This window comes from Durio zibethinus, chromosome 27 (genome assembly GCF_047325235.1).
Source record: "Durio zibethinus cultivar Kanyao isolate XHJ-2024 chromosome 27, ASM4732523v1, whole genome shotgun sequence".
In the NCBI taxonomy this organism is placed as follows: domain Eukaryota; kingdom Viridiplantae; phylum Streptophyta; class Magnoliopsida; order Malvales; family Malvaceae; genus Durio; species Durio zibethinus.
In genome coordinates this window covers 5055889-5075952 of record NC_143188.1, presented here as the reverse complement: position 1 = coordinate 5075952, position 20064 = coordinate 5055889, and the positions used below count along the sequence as shown (strand labels likewise).

The 20064-nt window shown below is 30.5% G+C and overlaps 2 protein-coding genes across 2 annotated transcripts; both read right to left on the bottom strand.

Moving 5' to 3' along the window:
- Positions 1 to 1758: 1758 nt before the first annotated feature.
- On the bottom strand, positions 1759 to 16682 carry LOC111279645 (proline iminopeptidase-like). Its single transcript, XM_089756219.1, has 6 exons — positions 15214 to 16682; positions 15034 to 15135; positions 11103 to 11249; positions 3494 to 3635; positions 2254 to 2307; positions 1759 to 2148 (listed from the first exon to the last, which is right to left on the bottom strand). Exons 1-3 carry the CDS (start codon positions 15304 to 15306, stop codon positions 11208 to 11210), a joined length of 237 nt encoding a protein of 78 aa, XP_089612345.1. The 5' UTR covers positions 15307 to 16682; the 3' UTR covers positions 1759 to 2148; positions 2254 to 2307; positions 3494 to 3635; positions 11103 to 11207.
- Positions 16683 to 16811: 129 nt separating this feature from the next.
- LOC111279852 (proteasome subunit beta type-2-A-like) lies at positions 16812 to 19535 on the bottom strand. The gene is made up of 3 exons (XM_022866915.2): positions 19285 to 19535; positions 19052 to 19175; positions 16812 to 17342 (listed from the first exon to the last, which is right to left on the bottom strand). The coding sequence occupies exons 1-3, from the start codon at positions 19440 to 19442 to the stop codon at positions 17010 to 17012; spliced, it is 615 nt and encodes a 204-aa protein (XP_022722650.1). The 5' UTR covers positions 19443 to 19535; the 3' UTR covers positions 16812 to 17009.
- Between the last annotated feature and the right edge of the window lie 529 nt (positions 19536 to 20064).

Here is a 20064-nt window from a genome sequence, read left to right as displayed (position 1 = left end):
AATAAAAATAAGTCAATAAAACCTAAAAAAAAAATTTATTGGAGTTATACTTTGGGCTTTATTAAGCCAACCTAATTTTGTTTGGGCCCAGACCCAATAAAGTGTCTACAATTATGCTAAATATAAAATTAATTTTGTTCATGATAAAAATTAATTTTGCTTAAGAGTTTTGTCGTATATGCTAATTTGATTATGTGTAACCTTTGTGACATATTGACTATTATAGAATTTGGGTTAAGTTTTAGATTTTCTTTTATTTTTAGATTATAAACAAGTGATGATAATTTTTCATTTTAGTCTGATGGTTTTGTCTGTTATAATTAGCTTTATAGATTATTGTTAGATTTTAAATTTTATTGATTTTTTAATTTTTTTAAAATTATTATTTGTCTATTTTATTTTTTTTATAATATTTTAGAGTAAAGAAAAAAAGAAATGGACTTTTAATTTTTTAAACATTATTAAGAAAAATAATAGTTAAGAAAAGAGATTGAAAATATAATTTAAAGATATTAAATTTTAACAAGTTAATAATTTATATTTCATCTATTATTATTAAATATATTAATAATTTTAGAAAGAAAAATTAATCTCAATTTAATTTTAAATCATTTCAAGTAAGTATTTAAGATTATTTGAATTTAAATTATTTTTTATTTGAATTAATTTAAATTCAAATTATTTAAGATTTGAGTCAATTTTGTTCTGAATTCATTCGAATTTGGATCATGTCAAATTCAAATTAATTTTGACTGATTCAAATTATTGATCAAAGAAATCAATCAAGTTTCAATTGGGGCAGAATAAGCGATTTCGAGTTAGATTTACTAGATATGTAACATCTTCGAAGATATTTACTGAAAATAGAAATATATTAGTTTTCATTTCGTTAAAAGAAATTACAGTTGAAGCATGAAGAAAAATTTTCATCAGTAAAAGTTATTTAAATGTCAATAATAGCAATAACAACAGATTTAACGATAGAAAAATTCCATTAATGTTAACCAAATTAGTAATGCTATTCTATCGATAATAAACAAAATATTTCAATAATTACCAATGGAATTATTATCGATGAAATTTATAATCGATAATCACCAATTAAAAAATTCATCTGTATTCTATCAGTAATTATATTTAATATATTTTAGTTATAATTTTTGTCATTTTATTTTATTTTTTATACTTATTTTTAAAATAATTACATACATACTAAATATACATAAATAGAGTAAATAAATAAATAAAACGCTCCATTCATTTTATTTATAAAAGAATGTAAAATATTTTACAAAATTGTTTATGAATTCTATTAAATAAAAATACAAAAAATATATATATGTTACAAATTTCGAACGGACATTTAGTAATATACGCAAGTCAAATAAACAAATACTTCTAATATACAATACTAAAAATACCTACAGAACATGTGAATGTTTCCTTCCCTTCCAACACATATTCTCAAAGTTTATGTAACAGCATTTCCCTATTATACAATACCTTAACCCTGTCCTCTTCATTAGTGTCCATAATATATGCCATATACTTAACATATGGAAAATAGTTAAGTCAGATAATGCAATTACCGAAAATCCTGTGACTGTAAGGCATTCTCGTTATTGATCAGGTAGTGAATTTGGCAAAGTAAAAACCTCGTTTATTACTTATTCTTCTAATTCACCATAAGCAGTTTCAACTTGAGACTAAAAACTCTCTTTTTAAGGTTACAATCAATAGCTTCAAGGTAACATTGAATTATCCAAAAAGAAAAAGTAGCATTCTCTATACCCAAGCTCAAATTTCAATTCTAACCAGGAGGTCCTAGTAATAATTAAATTTATAACTGCTTTTCACAGCACTCATGCAAGTGGCTGATACACATAATTGAGCTCACAAAAATGCATAATAAATAAGGGGCTTGAGAGGTTAATAGTATAATTTTTAACTGTTTCCCTAGCTTAGCACATCCTGTTCATAATGGACATTAATATGTAATGCAAGCTAATTTTCACATAAACAAAACCATGAAGTAGTAATACCTACCACCATGAACAATAAACACAAAATTCAAGTGGCTCTTCTTTTCTGTTTCCATTTCATATAGTGCTTCAGCATCCTCTGGAGTAGCTACTTCCTTGTCTTCCACTGCACAACCAAATTAAAAATGAGAACAAGAAAATGAAAATTGGAATATTAAAGTGACAGACATAATACAGATATGCACAGGAAGGAAGATAGAAGGGAAGGAACCTTTTGGCTCAGCCTAGACTGTCTGAGATTTTGTATCAACCTCATCCTTCATACCTGAAACCAACAAGAACCAAGATTTCAAAAATTTTCTAAATGAGACTCGACTGACAAACAAAAGTTCATAGCGAATAACAGTCAGCATTTTAGCAAAAAAAAATAACAAAACCAAGATGAAAATTTAGACAGAACAGCAAAGCAATTTGTGTCTAAGTTCTACCTACTTTCGATGATCTAAACTGGAAAAAAAAAAGGTAACGACCAACCATACCTTTACTGCTAGCCCATTGTAAAATAATAATGCACAAATAGAGTCAACAAAATATTCAGGTCCATCAAGAAAGAAAAAAAGTATATAACGCATCTGGTTTGCTGTGTTAAATGGACTCTTCATTTTATCCTACCATACCTGTATCCCATTATTCTTGAATGCTTTAATTTATAGGTGAATGATGCATAGATCTTAAATGTAAAAAATTGAAAATAACCATGTCTAACGTATATCAACTCACACCAAATCCTAAGTCCATGCAACATTGCTGACGTAAATCCTAAACCTAATTGAAATCAGCATTGCAATTCACAAATGGCCAAAGCGAGCATGGAGCAATATAAATTTCATATCACATCTAAGGCGCACAAGAAAATACAGACCTTGAAATCTCTCATCAATTCTAACAGTCGTATCGAATGCTATCAAACAATGCAATTACAGGACAACAACATGATTCACTCACATAGGGATCAAAACATCTTATTAGAAATCGCTTCCGCAAACAAAAGGGAAAGTTATCCATGAATTATACCTCAAAGCTTCCAACAAAACCTTAAAAACTCAACAATACTCAACAAAAAGCAGTAGAAAAGTTACTGTTTAATTGAACAGTTTCCATTTTCGAAATATACGTTCAATTAAATTGAAATGCAAGAATTCAAGGCAAAATATTCTAATTCAACCCAAATAAAGGCCATTTTAAAACTAACTTCTAAATCAACGGTAAAATATTCACTGAGATCCAAGCCTTTTTCTTCCTCTTTGCATCTAAATCCACTTCCAAATGAACTAAGAAATTACGAATAGTTCATTGCATATTTAAAAATCCAATGCATATCTCAGAAACTATCAGCAACAGATCAAATGAAGCAACAATTAATCGAAAAGGTCGAAAAGAATCAAACTTAACATAAAAAAAGGACAATTTGAGTAAAAAGCAAAAATGAATATAAAATTAAAAATACTAACAGAGTTTCCTGAACAACGCCCTGGTAAATATAGGCCGACCAAATGCCGACCACGCAAAATGCCAACACTAACACTCGCCGGAGTCCGACGCCATGTGCTTCCATTACGACGTCGTTCAATAACTGTTTCTCCCCTCTTCTTTCTTTTTTTAATTAAAAAAAAAAGGAAATCAGATAATTAAACCAAAATAGAGAGGAGATCAAAGGGCAAGAACGATGAAAGAGGAAAGAGAAATATCTTGTAATTACTCACACGGTGGGGAGAGAGGGAGGGGGAGAGTGGGAGAGGGAGAGAGGGATTAGGGATTTGAAGGAAATATGAGGATTTAGGCTTTTCCTTGATAAGGAAGTTTCAAATTTATTAAAATTTTTTTATGGAATTTTTGTTCGTAATCGGTAAAATTTTTTTAAAAAATTATTTTTGGTAACAAAAATGATTATCAATAAAATTTTTTATTGGTAATTTTCACATTAAATGGCATCAATTTTTAACTTACGAATTATCAATAAATTTATTTTCATCGATAAATTTTGTTGGAAATGGTTTCGATAGTTTGTCGATAATCTGTCGGTAAAATTCTGTCACTGATACTTGTTATTCTTGTAATGTTTAAACATGACCAATAAACTTCTAAATTTAACCAATAATTAATCTGTATAGCTTGTACATTTCTGCATAACTTTCACAAATATAAGCTATTATTTTTCAAGAGAAAGTTTTAGTATTATTATTAAAGGTTGATTAATGTCATAATGGCCCCTATACTATATGAAATGTTTAACTTGTTATTTGAATTTTAAGAATATTTAACGTGATATTTGAATTATAGATCTGTTAATTAATATAGTACTCTCTTCTAATGTGGTTAGCTTTAAATGATGACACATAATGGACAAACAATCCTCCGATTACCACATTAATTAATAAATTCATGGTTTAAATACCACAACTTTTTTGGAAAAAAGTTTTTGTTTCTCCATATTTAAAAGATCAAGCATTACAAGTGAGTTAATAATGTTTGGGATTTTCTCAATCCAAAACACATCTTCTGATATTGAAAGACTAAATTTGCTAATTCATGTGCTGCCACATTCCTATTCCTTAGTATGTGTTACAGCTGGCAATCTTCAAATTGCTCTAACAACTCTCTAACATTATGTAGAATTGGTCTAATGGTAGATAAATCTCCAACTTCTTCATATTGAAAACATTTTATGACTATCTATGCAATAGATGGAGAAACACAAGCAACAGACGAGGTGGTATAGGGATTATCATAAGGGATCATGCGGGATAGGTTATTGGAACAATAGTTAAATGGGACTAGCAACAAATGCCTACACGATAGAAACATAAGTGACAATCAAATCTTCAGAATTGGTTGCTTGTGTTTCAACCGTGCAGGCATTTGTTGCTATTCCCATTTTAACAATTGCTGCTCCAATAACCTATCTCACATTATCCCTTATGATAAAGCTTTTTTCATGAAAAATCTTTTTTTAAGAGCTTAAAGTAACTTCAGATAGATGTGTCCTCTTGATTGAAATGTGTCATAATGATAGGGAATAACCATTTGTTCAAACTCAGGGTCCTTTCCCTTAAGATTTGCCATCTTTCTTACATTATTTTCTTCAAAGATCTTTTTCTTATCCATTTTTGTTGGCTTATAACTAAAGCTAAACCTCTTCTTGTTGTCGAATGTTACTGATGACACTCTAATTCTTTGCAAATGTTTTCCAAGTCCAACCCTAAGAAAACCAATTCCAATTACTTAGTGACCATTCTCATAGCTATAGACAAGCAAAGAAAATATAGCTTAGAGCCTTCACCCACATAAGTGGCATTAATTAGTTCAAAAGATTGATATGTACACTCTAAAGCTTCATTTATAGCTTTTACATATAGAGTGGTCAGAGGATGAGTCACCAACTAATCTTTTTTTTGTGACACACACAAGTTGATTCTTAACAAGAAATTTGATTTTCTGATTCAGTAATGATGAAATAATATTTGCAGTATGTATCCAAGGCCTACCCAACAAGCAATTATACGAAGGTGAGATATCCATAACTTGAAACTTCATATTAAAAGTGCATGGCCTAATTTGTAAAGGCATCACTATATCTACAAAATTTTTTATGGTGTTCCCAATCATCTTTTCATAATAAGGTACCTTTAAGCTGCTAACAAATAACACCATAGTTTTCTTTTTAATAAAAGGCTGTTGGACTTGAGCAGTCATGTCCCTCCACCTTTAGATGTACTCATTAAAAGATTCAGTCTCCTCTTTTATGTTCTACAAAGAAAGGCAATTTAGGGTCAAGTCTATGATGTGTCAATATTAGGTGATGAATGCCTTTGCAAGCTCATTCTATGAATAGATTCAGGTCCTGTCCAACTGGACATACCATTTACTAGCTAAGTTAGTAAGGTTTTCCTGAAATGCATGAATCAGTAACTTTTCATTGTTGGTATAAATAGCTATCTTTCTATAGTACCTCGTAATGTGGGTCATTGGGCACTTAGTAACATCATATTTCTTAAACTTTAGAGCTTTGAAATTTGGTAGGATAACTACATCATGAACCAAACAAAGTTTGATCATATCCATTGAGCCATAAAAATCCATCCTTTGAACAGCTTGTAACATCTCCTCTAGCGAGTTCATCTTCTGCTCAGATTTTGAGTCTTCTAAGGCTTCCATTGCCTTCAGCTTCATTTTTTCCTTTTCATTTTGGTCATCCATATTAGGGACTTGAATTGGTTTTGTTGTCTTTTTTATAAAGATATGATTGGTATAACTTTGAATTTGTCCTTGTGCAACAACCGCAGATGACATTTCTAGATAAATATATGCTCTAGGAAAAATGAATAGTTGTGTTTGAGAAGTTTGGGCTTGGTTTGGATCAAACCTAGAAGGGTACAGAGGATCCACTACATCTTGTAATGGATGTTCATGCAAGCTAGGTGAATCTTCCACTAGTTTGCCTTTATCTAGTTTATTCAACATTTTCAGTGTCTTATTCAATTCCCTTTTCAGCTTTTCTTGTGCCTTCTCTATCTTTTCAAAATGGCTTTCTTGTTATTGCACTATAAGTTTTGCTTGGACTCGAGTGTTGTACAGGTGATAAGTGGGCTGGATTGGGGTTTTCAAAGGTCGAACTATTCTTGAATCTTAAGTATCAAAATTTTTAAATTAGCAAAAGATATTATGTTTTTGCTTAAAATGTTGCTACAGAATAAAACATGAATACAATGCAATGCATGAATGAATAAAAATGTAAGAATATTTGCCATTTGACAATATCCAAGAAAAGAACTTTCATTTTTTCCAAAGAAGTCTATTTTACACAATCTAATATTCTTAACTTATAAAAACACTTGATCTACTCATATTGGTTTTTTGCCTTTTTGATGTTGTTTATCAAACATTGTCCATGCTTTCTTACTGGGTTCACCTCATGTCTTAATAATTTTGCCTCTTTAGCCATTTCCCCTACCTTGAACACTATTATGTAAATTTGTATTGCCAAATGCATTATGTATCTCTATCGTTCCAAATTTTCTCTTTTACCAAACTAAACTTGGTACGACAATTCGTTCTGTTCCATAATGAATATAGCAATGTAGTTCTCATAGTCGTTCAATTTTTGCTTCAAATTTTGAATATGTTTCCTAAACAAGGCATTCTATGTTTGAGCTTGGCTATATTCATCTTCTAATTAAGAATATCTTTCTTCAATCTTTCATTCTTACAGATCAGGTAAGTGATATTTATCTTTTTAGCCTTCAATTTGACACAGCACCTATTGCACTCTTAATATAGTTCAGTTAACTCATTAATATTAATGTTACATTATCTTATGATATTTCAAACTTTAGTCTCTCAATTCTCTATTTCAATATTCATTTTCTTGTGCTTTTGATGTTGTTTAGTCAAGTTGTTAAAGGTCATGTCACATTCCTTAATAATCTTATGGACTCTAACTTCTTGTTTTCCACTTTGTCATTCCATTATTATTTTTTTCTTGAAGTCACTAAATCTTTTGCTTCACCGTATCCTTTTTGACTTCAAATTCTTTCTTCAAAATATCGACATCTAATGGTAGTTGTTCTAACTCTTGGCTCATGAATCTTTGCCTATCTTTGCTCTCCATATAAGATATTCATGAGTGGCTTTATTAGTAAAAAGCCTAAGGCTTACCCATTGGGGCTTCTTCCATGCTTTAACCATACTATCAATATTCTGAAATGTTTTTGGCACACCATAAAGACAATCTAATTGATTGAGTTTGTGTGTCATGGGAATGAATTGTTTAGCTCCAAACTAACTTTGTACCATAAGTGGTGCATAACTCTTTTCTTCCATAAACCTTAAAACGGCCAGTTTCATCTCCACAATGATACAAAATCGGTTCACAATTCATCTATAGGACTAACCACTTCACTTGTGCACTTGTAAGCCTCTATAACAGAAACTCTTACTCTATATTGGACTTTGTGTCTGGCTATTCACTTTCATAAAATTCTTTGATTGGAGTTCGATTGTGAAATGAAGCTTTGAAAATGCATTTTTCTTACATTTAAAATGACTATTCATCCATAAGTAAAGTAATCGAGTACATCACAAAAAATAGCCTTTTTCATTTTGGTGGTAATAATTAAATGACCTGATAGTTTCTAATAAAATTATCGGTGAAGGTTTACATCCTCTTTCCATTTGTTCAAATAAATCTACCACTTATTTCTCAATATGACTTAAAACTCTAGGAAAAATCACCAAACCATATATCACCAAGGTAACACGTTTAGTCCTTGTCCTTATCTAGATCTTTTACAACGAAATCATAGAGATATTTTCAAGGAATACCTTTATGCACTCATTTTTCTTGAACATACAAATCTATCACCTCCTTATCAACTCTCATAATATTAGCCAATTTTTTACGATACCTTAACTTTTGCTTCTTTACATAAATTCTGTTTGTATATCAGACATTTAGCAAAATCGATGTCATGTCAACTTCATTAAAGATAAAACATCGATATGAAAGATAGCAAAATTGTATAGCGGCTTTAATTAGTGAAGTTTCAACCACTACTAAAAGAAGATCTGCAATATGCCATACTTTTGGTAGAAATCTTGCTATCTTGATGGACTCATATGTTTCTAGAAGTCTATCAAATCTTCTTGATTATTTTGCCCAAAGACGTAAATGCATTTTCTTAGGCAAAGTGAAAATATAACTAGTTAGCAAAAAATCCCCTTCTTTCTGCTGAGTTCTCTTTTACTCTATCTTCACTTCACTGGGTGGCTCACATTTAGCATAAATGGATAAGGCACAAACTAGATGTTTTGTGCATTCCAAGAGAGTACTTTGTCAAAAATGTCTTGAAGGTAAATATTCTTATACAATTTTATGAATGTTGCTATGAAACATGGAGAAAAGGAAAACCAACAAAGAAAAAGGTTAGTTAGTGCACAATATAAAGATAGAAATTAATTATTATACAACATATATAATGAAAAGTATGATTTCTAAACTTCAAGCTAATTTTATGAATAAGGAAGACATGGCTCTACGTATAGGTTAGGTACCTAAAGTTCAATATATATGGTTCGAATCTTCAATTTAAAGGTTGCCAAATTATTTCTCTCGTCATTGTACATGATAAAAATGCAAAAAACAAAAAAGATTCAATTTGAGTGAAAGTATTTTGCTAACGTATGAGGAGACATAAAACTTTACAAAAGTGTAAGTACTTTATTTTCTTATAAGAGATAGAAATATTGAAAAAATTAACTCCATTAAAACTATTAAATTAAAGATTAGGTAACATAAAATTTAGTATTGGTCTTGCTCTTATCATCCCCAGTAGAGTTGCCAAATTATTATAATGTATAAATTTGAAAACTTGATCTTTAGAAACAATAAAAGGAGTTGTCACCAATATTTGTATTTAGGTGCGATTGGCTACTTAATTAAATCTATCCATTTTAAAGAGAGATCATAAACTTGACTAAGGTTTCTTAAAATGGTAGATTTTAATCTACGAAATCAAAATTGGATCCGAAAGTATGGTTATATATGGGAAAGATTATAGCATTCCTACAATACCCATCTAAAGGATGGTATTAGTTGATTTCACGTTATCCAAAACCTTAAAACATCTTTAAGATCGTACTAAAATCATTTAATATTAAAAATTATTCTTAAACTATTCTAATAGTTTGATAGCAATTTATGAATATTTTCTCACCTTAAAAGTATTCAATAAGACTATTAACACTTTTTGAAAAAGCTCCATTGTAGAATTAATTATGATTTCTAACTTTTTCTAAATCAATAAAATCTTCTAATAGTAAGGTAAGATCTTATTTTCTGAGTAAAATCTTTCAATAGTTTGGTAAGATTAATTTCAAAACTTTATTTTTATTTTTAACTTTTTTAAAAAATCATTAAGTCCTCTAATAGTTTGATAGAATTTAATTTTCAAATAAGATGTTCTAATAATTTAATAGGATTGATTGAAATAAGTAACCACCATTCTTTTGAAAGATAGTCTGCCAACTTCCCTTTAAGGGATTAATCATGTACTTTCAAATATGAATAATCATTAGATTAATATGTCTTTTAGCTTTAAAATGATTGTATTACTAGGTTGTAATTGAACTTTGTTTTATGGTAATACAATATCATTTTGATTGGATGGCCAAAAGAATCATAATAGTATAAAACAATTAATCTAAAATGTGAAACAAATGTTAAGTGATTAATAAATCCTAGAGAAAAGCGAGAGGCATAATACTAGTTATATATGAAACTCATCTTAGTACTTGTACAAATTTAAAATCAATCAAACGAAAGATAATAAATACTACATTAAAACAAAAAATATCAATTAAATTAGAGACAATTTTGAGATTAAAATTTTCTCATATATTAGAATACTTCATTTATCACCACTATTCATTTCTTTTCCCATGTTGCAACTGTTTTCAAGTTTTTCTTCTTTTTCTCTTTTCAAACTAGCTCTCTTCAAATTGATAAGGGATAAGCTACATTGGCACCTAATTATTGCACTTTTTCTAATGTGGTACCTAAATAAAAAAATTTTAATTAAGTACCTGAACTTCATTTCTATATATTAAGTTACTTTAACCCCTTAACACCATTAAAATAATGCTAATATGATATTTAAATGTTGATGTGATTGACATGTGATTTGAGATATGATAATCACATGCCATTTTTAAAAAATAAAAAAGTGTTTAAAGTAGAATTTCTAAAAAACAAGTTTTTTTATTTTTTTATTCTTTAAAAATGGCACATGCAACCATATCACTACTTGATGACAGCCACGTGTTATCTATATCAATATTAAAATGTTACATCAGCATTATTCTAATGGTGTTAACGGGTTAGGGCAATTTAATATACGAAATTAAAATTTAGGTACCTAATTAGAAATTTTTAGTTTATGTACCACATTAGAAAAATTACAATAGTTTAGAGGCCAATTGAGATATTATCCCATTTGATAATAAAAGATCATTAAAAATTAATAAAAAATTAAGGAATAGAAAAACATCAAAACTCAAAATTACCTCTAAAAAAATTACTCAAACAAGGTGACCAATATAACTTGCATTATTGGATTAGAACTGATTTCAGCACCATGAAGAAAAATGACTCCACATTTCTTTGTGCCATCATCTTCTTTGAAAAATTGACTCCACCTCTTCCTTGCGTCCCTAGATTAAAACCAATATTAGCACTACAAAAAAACAAAATCTAAAAGAAAATCAAATATCCACCAGGAAGCAACAAATCCATTGGAGTTCTCATTCAATATAACCAAAGTAATAGTGCTTAAAATCTGTAAATCAACTAGGTTTAGGCAAGATCAAATCCAGACATCTATTGTTGACATATCAAAAACCCTTTTTTCTCTTTTTGTGTCCTTTTCTACCTTTACTATATTTCTTTTTTTTTTTTGAAAATACCTTTATTCTATTTCTATTTGTTTCTCTCCTCAACAAAAATTACAAGAAAAAAAATAAACATTTGGGATCCCAAGCAATCACTCCACATTTCTGACTTTATGTCTCATTTCCATGCCTAATACTTCTACTTTATTTTTCTTTTCAACAAATGGTAAATGAACCTTTCAAATTAGTTGATAATTTTTTGAAAGATTTCTTCAAAAAGGTTTCATTAACTTTTAATTTATGTACCTTATTGTTGCGAGAATTCTCAATTCATGAGTTGTAGAGAGGGAATTATGTCACCACAAATAGAAATTAAAGCAAGTGTTGGATTCAAAACTAGTGTTAACGAGTATAAATTTACTTATTATACTCCTAAATATGAAGTCAAAGATACTGATATCTTGGTAGCATTCTAAGAAACTCCTCAACCCGGAGTTTAAGTTTTTTATTTTCAATAAGTAGTCAATATAAGCTTTTTTACTTAAAGGCCATGTGCATCTCTATAACTTTCTTTTAACTTTATCATTTGATCTTTTTAATTCATTAAAAAATTTCAACAAAAACCTTAAAAATAAATAATTATCTTTGTGTACCAAAAATTAAATGTCGCACAAGTATTAGATATACTAGGTTTCAAGCCCACACTTAGCCGTAGAAGTAAAATAAGTTATATACTTATAATTTAGCTATAGAAGCAAAATAAAATTATATATTAATAATTTAAATATTTAATAATGTCTAAGAAAAATAGTTATATAGCTATTTATATTATAAGCATTTACATTAGTTGAAGTCAATGATGATTGGATATTAAACTTATTCATAGAAGATTTATTTGTTTGTCATAATCATTGAATCACAGAAGAATAAGTAATCCTGTTTGCAACTAAACATTTAACAAAGAAAAATATACTTAGTCACTAAAAAAAAAAGATATATGAATTTAAAACTCCAATTGTTGCGAAAAGACTCTAGAATAGATAAAAGCAGGGACCATATAAAACTTTAAACTAGTGAATTGGGATCTTGCTAATCATATAAATCTATTTTTTCTAAAATTGTTATGCCTCAATTTAACTCAAAATTAAATAATTTTTCAAAAAGCACAACTAAATGCTAGCCTAGAAACCTACAAAGCAAAATAAATACAAAGAATGAAATACCATAAAGTTGAATGAAAAAGTAACTTTCAGAAATCACCTAATTTACAAGTGAATTTAACTTCTAATAAATTTTGCAAACTCAATTAACCAAATAATAAATAATTAGAAAGTTCATATTCTAATTTGTATATATTTTAGATATTAATTTATATATATATATATATTAAGTTTTAATATCAAAGTTATAATTTATTCTTTTACTTTAAGAGAAAATAATAATAATATAATTATGATAAATAATTGTTAATTGATATGGCAATTAATAAAAATAAAATGAAAAACCAACAAATAAAGAAACAAAAATAGCTCTAGTAGTTTTATGTAAAGATATAAACTAATTATAATGAAAACAACAAAGTAAGCAAAAACACAAATTAATTTAACAATTTAAGACAATGAAGATAAACATGACAGAGTTACGTTAAACTCTACATAGTCTTCAAGGCTATACAAGAAAGATAGTTTAAGATAAAAACCAATGATTCAACACTATAATGTTACCAAACAACCTTTGTTTGTGTATCTTTGATGCCATGGTGGTTTGGAACCAATCAACAAATAGTTTTACTAAACACACATAGAGTAGGATTAGACAACTCCATCACAAACTCTTTTCTACATAAATATTAAATAAGTAAGCCTCTCGTATTTTTTCCTAGCTAATTTTTCCAACGAATCATAAAACCTCCTAAAAATTTGTCATTTCAAAATATTTTTAAAGAAGTAATCTTTCGTTAATAAAAATAAAGGCACAAATGTTACTAGAGAAATAGGTGACTAAAAAAAATCATGACAATCAGGTCATATTGTGCATTCCCTTCCATCCCCAATCATGTATATCTAAATATCATTGTAGTTAACCATGAACACTAACATATATAGCAATATGGTTGCACGGAAAGGACAATTATCATATAAAAAATGACAATTGCTATCTAATTTGAAAGAGCTAAATACTCCCAAGGAAAAAAAGAGTACCATAATAGTTTTCTCTATTTTATTTTATATGAATCTATGGTTTCTCCATTGTAAAGTAGTTTTCCATATTTGCAAAGGAAAGCCCATTTTAGAAGTAAAGAACTCAACGCATTTCAATATTCAAATTTAGTTAGTTTTTGGATAATGCATAAATCAAAGATGAAATCAATTAATTTGTCAATTTTTGCAAGTGAAAACACAACCAAGGGGTCAAAAGCCCTGGAGGGCAACATGATTATGAAATGAATGAATTGGTAATGTGGAAGAAAAACCAAAATTTTTCTACAGCACTCGAACCTATAGACCTTGTAATGTTTATGTAGCAATATCAATAAGCGGTAACGCCAGTACCCACAATCTTGTTAGTTGCCTTAAATGCCTCTCGTATCCCTCTAAAAATAAAACGTCTTATCTAGTCCGAGATCACCAATGCATTCATGCGCCAGCTTACTTGCTTGCTAAGTTTAAAGGACAAGAATAAATTTTAGATCAGTGTCCTAAATGTTTCATGAAGTTTTTTATAATACGCTCAGACTCACCAATTCAATTTCTAAAAAAAAGAAATTATTTAAGTTTTTAGAAGCAAAAAGCTTGGAATAAAAACCAATTAATACGTTGCATAGATAGAATACCAAGCCACTGCGAGCTGTGTCCAATAGAAACCAAATCACCAAGAAGTTGTGCAGCTTTTTGTTCCCCTCCCAAAGAAGCAGGCTTTCCAAGTACCTGCTCTTGTAAGAAGATTAACGGTGTTTGTGGTAAAGGTATAATTTTCATTGGTTGAAATACAACATTAGATATGAGGCATATTGATTTCTTTCCCAAGCCATTAAGATTGAATGATCTCTTCTCCAAATATGCTCTTAAACAGGCCATCCACTTTTGAATTGAACTACAACCATGTATTGTGAGAGATGTAACTGGGTTGTAGACTTGTATTCCTATTTCCTAGAAACCGTAAATTGGAAAACAGCACCAAAGACACATGGAGAAGAGAGAATATGCAAAACAGGATAGAAGTTCAATTTTTTACATAAAGGGATGGAATCAATGGCTACTTGTTCCCCTAAACCTAGGGGGACCTTTAAAATTATTTTCACACTCTTCCATATGGTTGAAGTACTTAGCAAGATAGAATCCTTGTTTGCAACTTGAAACATTGGCGGATGTTAAATGTGTAAGTATGTGTTTTCTTGGAAAGATCTCTATAAACACATGCAAAGAAAAAAGCTCCATCAACACTTGTAAACAGGCTAATGCATAAAAACCCAGACAACAAATAGAAAAAAACTAAAAACCTGATAATCAGCAAATAGATAAAACAATGTGGTTAACTCACCAAGAACTGCTAACCTAAAGATGACATAGGTTAAGCAATCAAAACCATGTATATAAAAAATACCTACCAGAATTTCCAAGTGTTCTTTTAGCTTTTCAATGTCATCAATTAGATCCCATTTAGTGTTTTCTTCCAAGCAAGAATAAAGAATACTCTTTCCTACCGCACGCTGCAACAGAACATACATTTTAATAGAGGTTAAAAGAAAGCATTGTTAAGAGTTTAACGTAAAGGTACAAAGACTTACCTGATAAAATAAAATGATCCAATAAATTGGAGGATCAAAGAATCTTTGATTACCTCGCGATGTTCCTTCTCTAGGTCCTCCATGAAAAAACATAACTGGTTATGAAATATGACTAGAATGGATAGCGAAACCAAGGAGAAAAGGTCTCACATCATTCCTATTTGATGGATAAAGGCAATGGATACTCACATGGCCATTTAGGTTTCCCGATTGCTCCCAGTAGATAGTGTGAACATAAGAAATCTTGAGAAAAAAAAAAAAAAAAGAAAAGGCATGAGAGGAGCACCTATGAGAAAAGGATGGAATCGATGGCTACCTGATCCCTAAAACCTAAGGGGACCTTCAAGATTTTTTTCACACTCTTCCATACGGTTGAAGCAATTAGCAAGATAGACACCTTGCTGGTTGCAACTTGAAACATTGGCAGATGTTGAATGAGTAAATATGTATTTTCTTGGAAAGATCTCTATCAACACATGCAATGCAAAAAGCTCCATCAACATTTGTAAATAGGCTATTGCATAAAAAATTAGACAACAAATAGCAAAAAATCAAATCTTGCACATGTAAGCATGAAAAACCTCATAATCGGAATCCTCTATTAATATTTGATGATGTTTTTATAGTTGGAAGAGTTTGCTCTTAATATACCTAACATGCAAACATGTAAACCTCATAATCGGAATCCTCACAGCTTAAAATAAAGTCAATGAAAACAAATTAGACGAACCTACAACACAAAAATAAACAAAGAAAGGAAAGAGTATTTGAATTAAAAAAATTGTCAGGAACAAAAGGCATTAGAATCTCAACTCATAGATTCTTTGTTAGAACCTGCAAAATTGACGAATGATTGATTTGGTGTCGGAACCCACTATCGATCTTCACTTCCATTTCCCATCTCTCTATTCCATTCTCTTCTTTTCTTTTCTTAACTAAATTAATGGAGGATGAGCTTCTTTGAAAATCTAGTGCCTTACTGTAATGGACATTGGCAGGACTCTGTAATGGACATTGGCAGGACTCTTCAAACAACACAAAAAGAGTTGTAAAGTTTTCTCTGCCATTCTCGCTCTTTCTCAGTTCGCATTTTTAAGGTTTATATTCCCTCATGGGTTTTTCTCTTTCTCTCTCTCTTTGAATCCAAAACTCACCGATTCAGATCTCATTCCAACTCTCCTTCCAGCTCAGCTCAGCTCAACTCCCCGATTCAACTCATCTCTGTCAACTCACTACTATTTTCCTTCATTTCCGAGTGATCTTTTTTTTTCTTGCTTTGTCCCCTTTTTATTTTGTTTTTCTCTGTTTGAATACTTACATAGTTTTTGGAGAAGCTTACGAAGAAACCTTTTTTTTTTTTTAATTAGCCTTTAAGTATTTTTTTCATCGCTTACCAGCCTTTCAATAAATAAGTATATATATATATATATATAAACAACACTAAAAATCCCATGGTCAATATTAAAAGAACAGTCCAACTGTAGGCAAAACCCAAAAACAAACCCATATAAATAAATAATAGGTGTCTGCAGCTTAAACCAAAGGTAATTAGCCCAAAATTGAATCAGAGACGTGCAATAATCAAACAAGAGACAAGATTGGCCGCTCAAAGATTTCCACTTCAAAATAAAATATCACTAAATTCCAAATTTTTCCCTTTCAGAACATCAATTCAAGCAACAGATGGTGGGTAAATAGTTTTTTATACTAAGTTTTGGCTGTTCAGACATAATGTTTTCTATTGGTTCGTGCAAATTAAACAACCAGAATGGAAGAGCAAATCCAGGATAAAATCTTCAGGCTGAAGCAACCGCAGCATCCTTGACAGATTCACGCCAGGCATACTCCCTTGCTCCATCTTTGTCAACGATCTTGATAACAAAGTTTGGTGGTGCCACAACAAGTCTCGATCTTATCTCCATTATGCATTTATCAACTAAATCGATGGCTTCTTCCACTGTCATGCCACTGTGGTAGTGCCTGTCCATCATAGAGAGAGAAAAATAGGATCCATAACCAAATGCTCCCTTATCAACCTTGTGAAGTGTAGCAATGTAGTCGATATAGTACAGAGAGGGGCCTGTCTCTTTGTCATAGCCAGCAAGAAGAATGTTCACGAAGTATGGATTCTGGAAAAACCAAATGCCATTGTTAACAACAGCAGTAACAAGAATAAGCAGGTGAGCAGGACACAAATTCAGAATTCCCTTGGCATGCAGGACAGAAATAAAAAAACTGTCTCATGCATGGACGCATATATATCTTAGGTGCATTTAAAGGTACTTACCAAAGCAACAAGAATACATATACCTGGTGCAATTACCAACCACTTGAAACTGAAGATCAATTTTTGAGTCACATGCTATTCAATAACATTTATTCCTGTAAAAGCACGTCACATATCTACAACAAGGCTTGAGAATATATACTTTGATTTAACTTTTCTTCATTAATTAATTAGTTAAATTTGGTTGATCCAAGGTCAGAAAATTAAACTCACAGCTAAGAGGAAAACAAACAGAGACAACCTAAGAAAGAACTTCTTCAAAACTAGAATTTGCAAGATCGAAGAACCACAATGACCAACAAGCACACTGCACACCACAACACAGCAGCTGACCAGATAAAAGAAATGCAAGAGAACGTCAATCAGGCAGGCTTTTTTGCACTTACCACCTTGCAAGAAAGTGTGCCTAGGTGCACCTGGCAGGCACCTGATCATGTATGTCTCACCCAAAAGGGCCTGAGGTACTTTTGTTATCTGGAACTATGCCTTAGTGCCTAGGCACTCCTAGGCATGCGCCTTGACAGCACTGGATAATACTGGGTGCAATTGCTTTTATTTTTCAACTGAATAGAATATCCTTAGAAGAATCTCATTCAAGAACATATGGAATGGGAGACTAAACCATTTTAAATGAATCTAGTAAGTCACAAATAAAACACAATCTCTGAAAGGGTGCCAGATAAAACCTAAGGGTTAAGATGAATAAGATAACCTCTTAAGTAACTTAGCATCCAGCAACTTTAAGCATCATAAATAAATCCAGAGGTCAAAATTAACCATTTAGCTAATCAGAAAAAATGACCGGCCAGCACGTTCACCTAGTCCCTAAAAGTAATTAGTATTACCCAGGAATCTCAAAAATCGCTATAATTTTACAATACAAACAGCAATAATTGAAAAACATAACAAGTGCTCAATTCTTTCTACATAATGCTTTCAGCTCGATCATCAAAATTTAGCCCTCATTAACAACGATACATCCCTAGTTCAATGTGTTATGCCATAAAGGGAGAAAAGGAGTTATTGTCACCAATTCTGGTAAAAGAGGGAGCAAAACACATAATAGGCTGCACTACATTTCAGGGCATGGTAAGAGCTTATTGTAATCAGTATTACAGCCAATTCTAGAAACCTAAAAGCTCTTCCTACATTGTTGTAGAAAAAATTATTTATATCACAGGCTGAACACTTCTTCAAATATGCACCGTGAGAGAGATCTAGCAAAGCTAAACAGATTATCGCTAATATCAACTCCAACACAAACTATTAACCTTTAAAACACGCAAAATACTCATTGTAACTAGTGTCAACCCTAAATAACACTTTTTTTTTCCAAAACACATTTATCGTCGCCAGTAAACAAGTTTAAAAAGCAAGTAAATAAAAATTGAAAAACTTTCTACAAATCCTACAAAACTCCAACTTAACAAAAACCAAGGGAAATGATCAATTAGTCATAAATACAAAACTATTAAAACCCTAATTAAAAGTCAAAACAATTAATTGAAATTTGAAACTGTAAAAAAAAAAAAAAAAAAGTAAAATTTATACCTTCCTTAAGGCAGTGGCAAGCTCACCGCGAGTGAAATTGGCTGCGGCAGCAGTTGTCAAAGGAATACCATTTCGAAACTGATATAAAGCCACGTTTTTCTGTATATACTCTGTGAATTGCACTCTGTAGGAAAAAAAAAAAAGCTACATATTTTTAATTAAATTTTATTAGGACGAATAACTAATGAAACATATACGTAGATTTATACAGAGAAAAAGAAAAAAGGGAGAACCTATCGCCGGATTCACCGCTAGCGGCGATGAGTTTGTGAGAATCGAGGACCATGATCTTGTCTTCGTTGGATTTGTGGACGAGGATGCTGTGAACCGCCGATGTGTCCGCCGCTACTATGGCGAAGCCGTTGCCTACTAGACCGAAAACGCACTCCATTTTTACTTCGATCTGGTTTAGGTTTGATTGTTGAGGTTTTTGAGTTTATCCCTTTTTTTTTGCTGTTTTCTCTATCTAATAGAAAGCTGTCTTGGGAAAGAAGTTGTTTTAGACAGGAAAATGGGGAATATTAGGGAAAGCTTGAGGACTATTTGGTCATTGAAAGAACCTTTGCGATTGCAAGCTGCAGAATGGGCCGCACGGCTACAATCCGTTTCTAGGAGTCTGGGCCGCCCAACAAGGCCCATTGCTTTAATATTTTTAAAATTAATGTCATAAATGTCCATAAATTAAAATAAAATATTTAATGTGTTACGTGAATTTTCAAATCTCTAATATAATATATAAACTATGAATTTATTAATTAATATGATATTCATCTCAATATGATTAATTTGAAATGATGATACATGATGGATAAATAATTTTTCAAATATTGTATTAATTAACAAATTTATAATTAAAGTATCATATTAGAGATTTTTAAAATTTAAGTATCACATTAAATACTTTACTATAGTTTAAGAATAGTATCACATTCATGACATTAACTTATTTTTTTTAAATTCAAATCTTCAATTTCAATTATATGAAATAGTATCTATGATATATATAAGGTGCT

Excerpts from the sequence above, each read along its gene's own strand:
- LOC111279645 (XM_089756219.1), bottom strand. The coding sequence starts at position 15,306 with ATGTTTTTTCATGGAGGACCTAGAGAAGGAACATCGCGAGGTAATCAA. Across the intron at positions 15,136-15,213 it reads GGATCATTTTATTTTATCAG|CGTGCGGTAGGAAAGAGTAT; the intron begins GTAAGTCTTTGT and ends GTTCTGTTGCAG. Across the intron at positions 11,250-15,033 it reads AAGAACACTTGGAAATTCTG|GGACGCAAGGAAGAGGTGGA; the intron begins GTAGGTATTTTT and ends GTTTTAATCTAG.
- LOC111279852 (XM_022866915.2), bottom strand. The coding sequence starts at position 19,442 with ATGGAGTGCGTTTTCGGTCTAGTAGGCAACGGCTTCGCCATAGTAGCG. Across the intron at positions 19,176-19,284 it reads AGCGGTGAATCCGGCGATAG|AGTGCAATTCACAGAGTATA; the intron begins GTTCTCCCTTTT and ends TTTTTCCTACAG. Across the intron at positions 17,343-19,051 it reads TTGCCACTGCCTTAAGGAAG|AATCCATACTTCGTGAACAT; the intron begins GTATAAATTTTA and ends TGGTTTTTCCAG.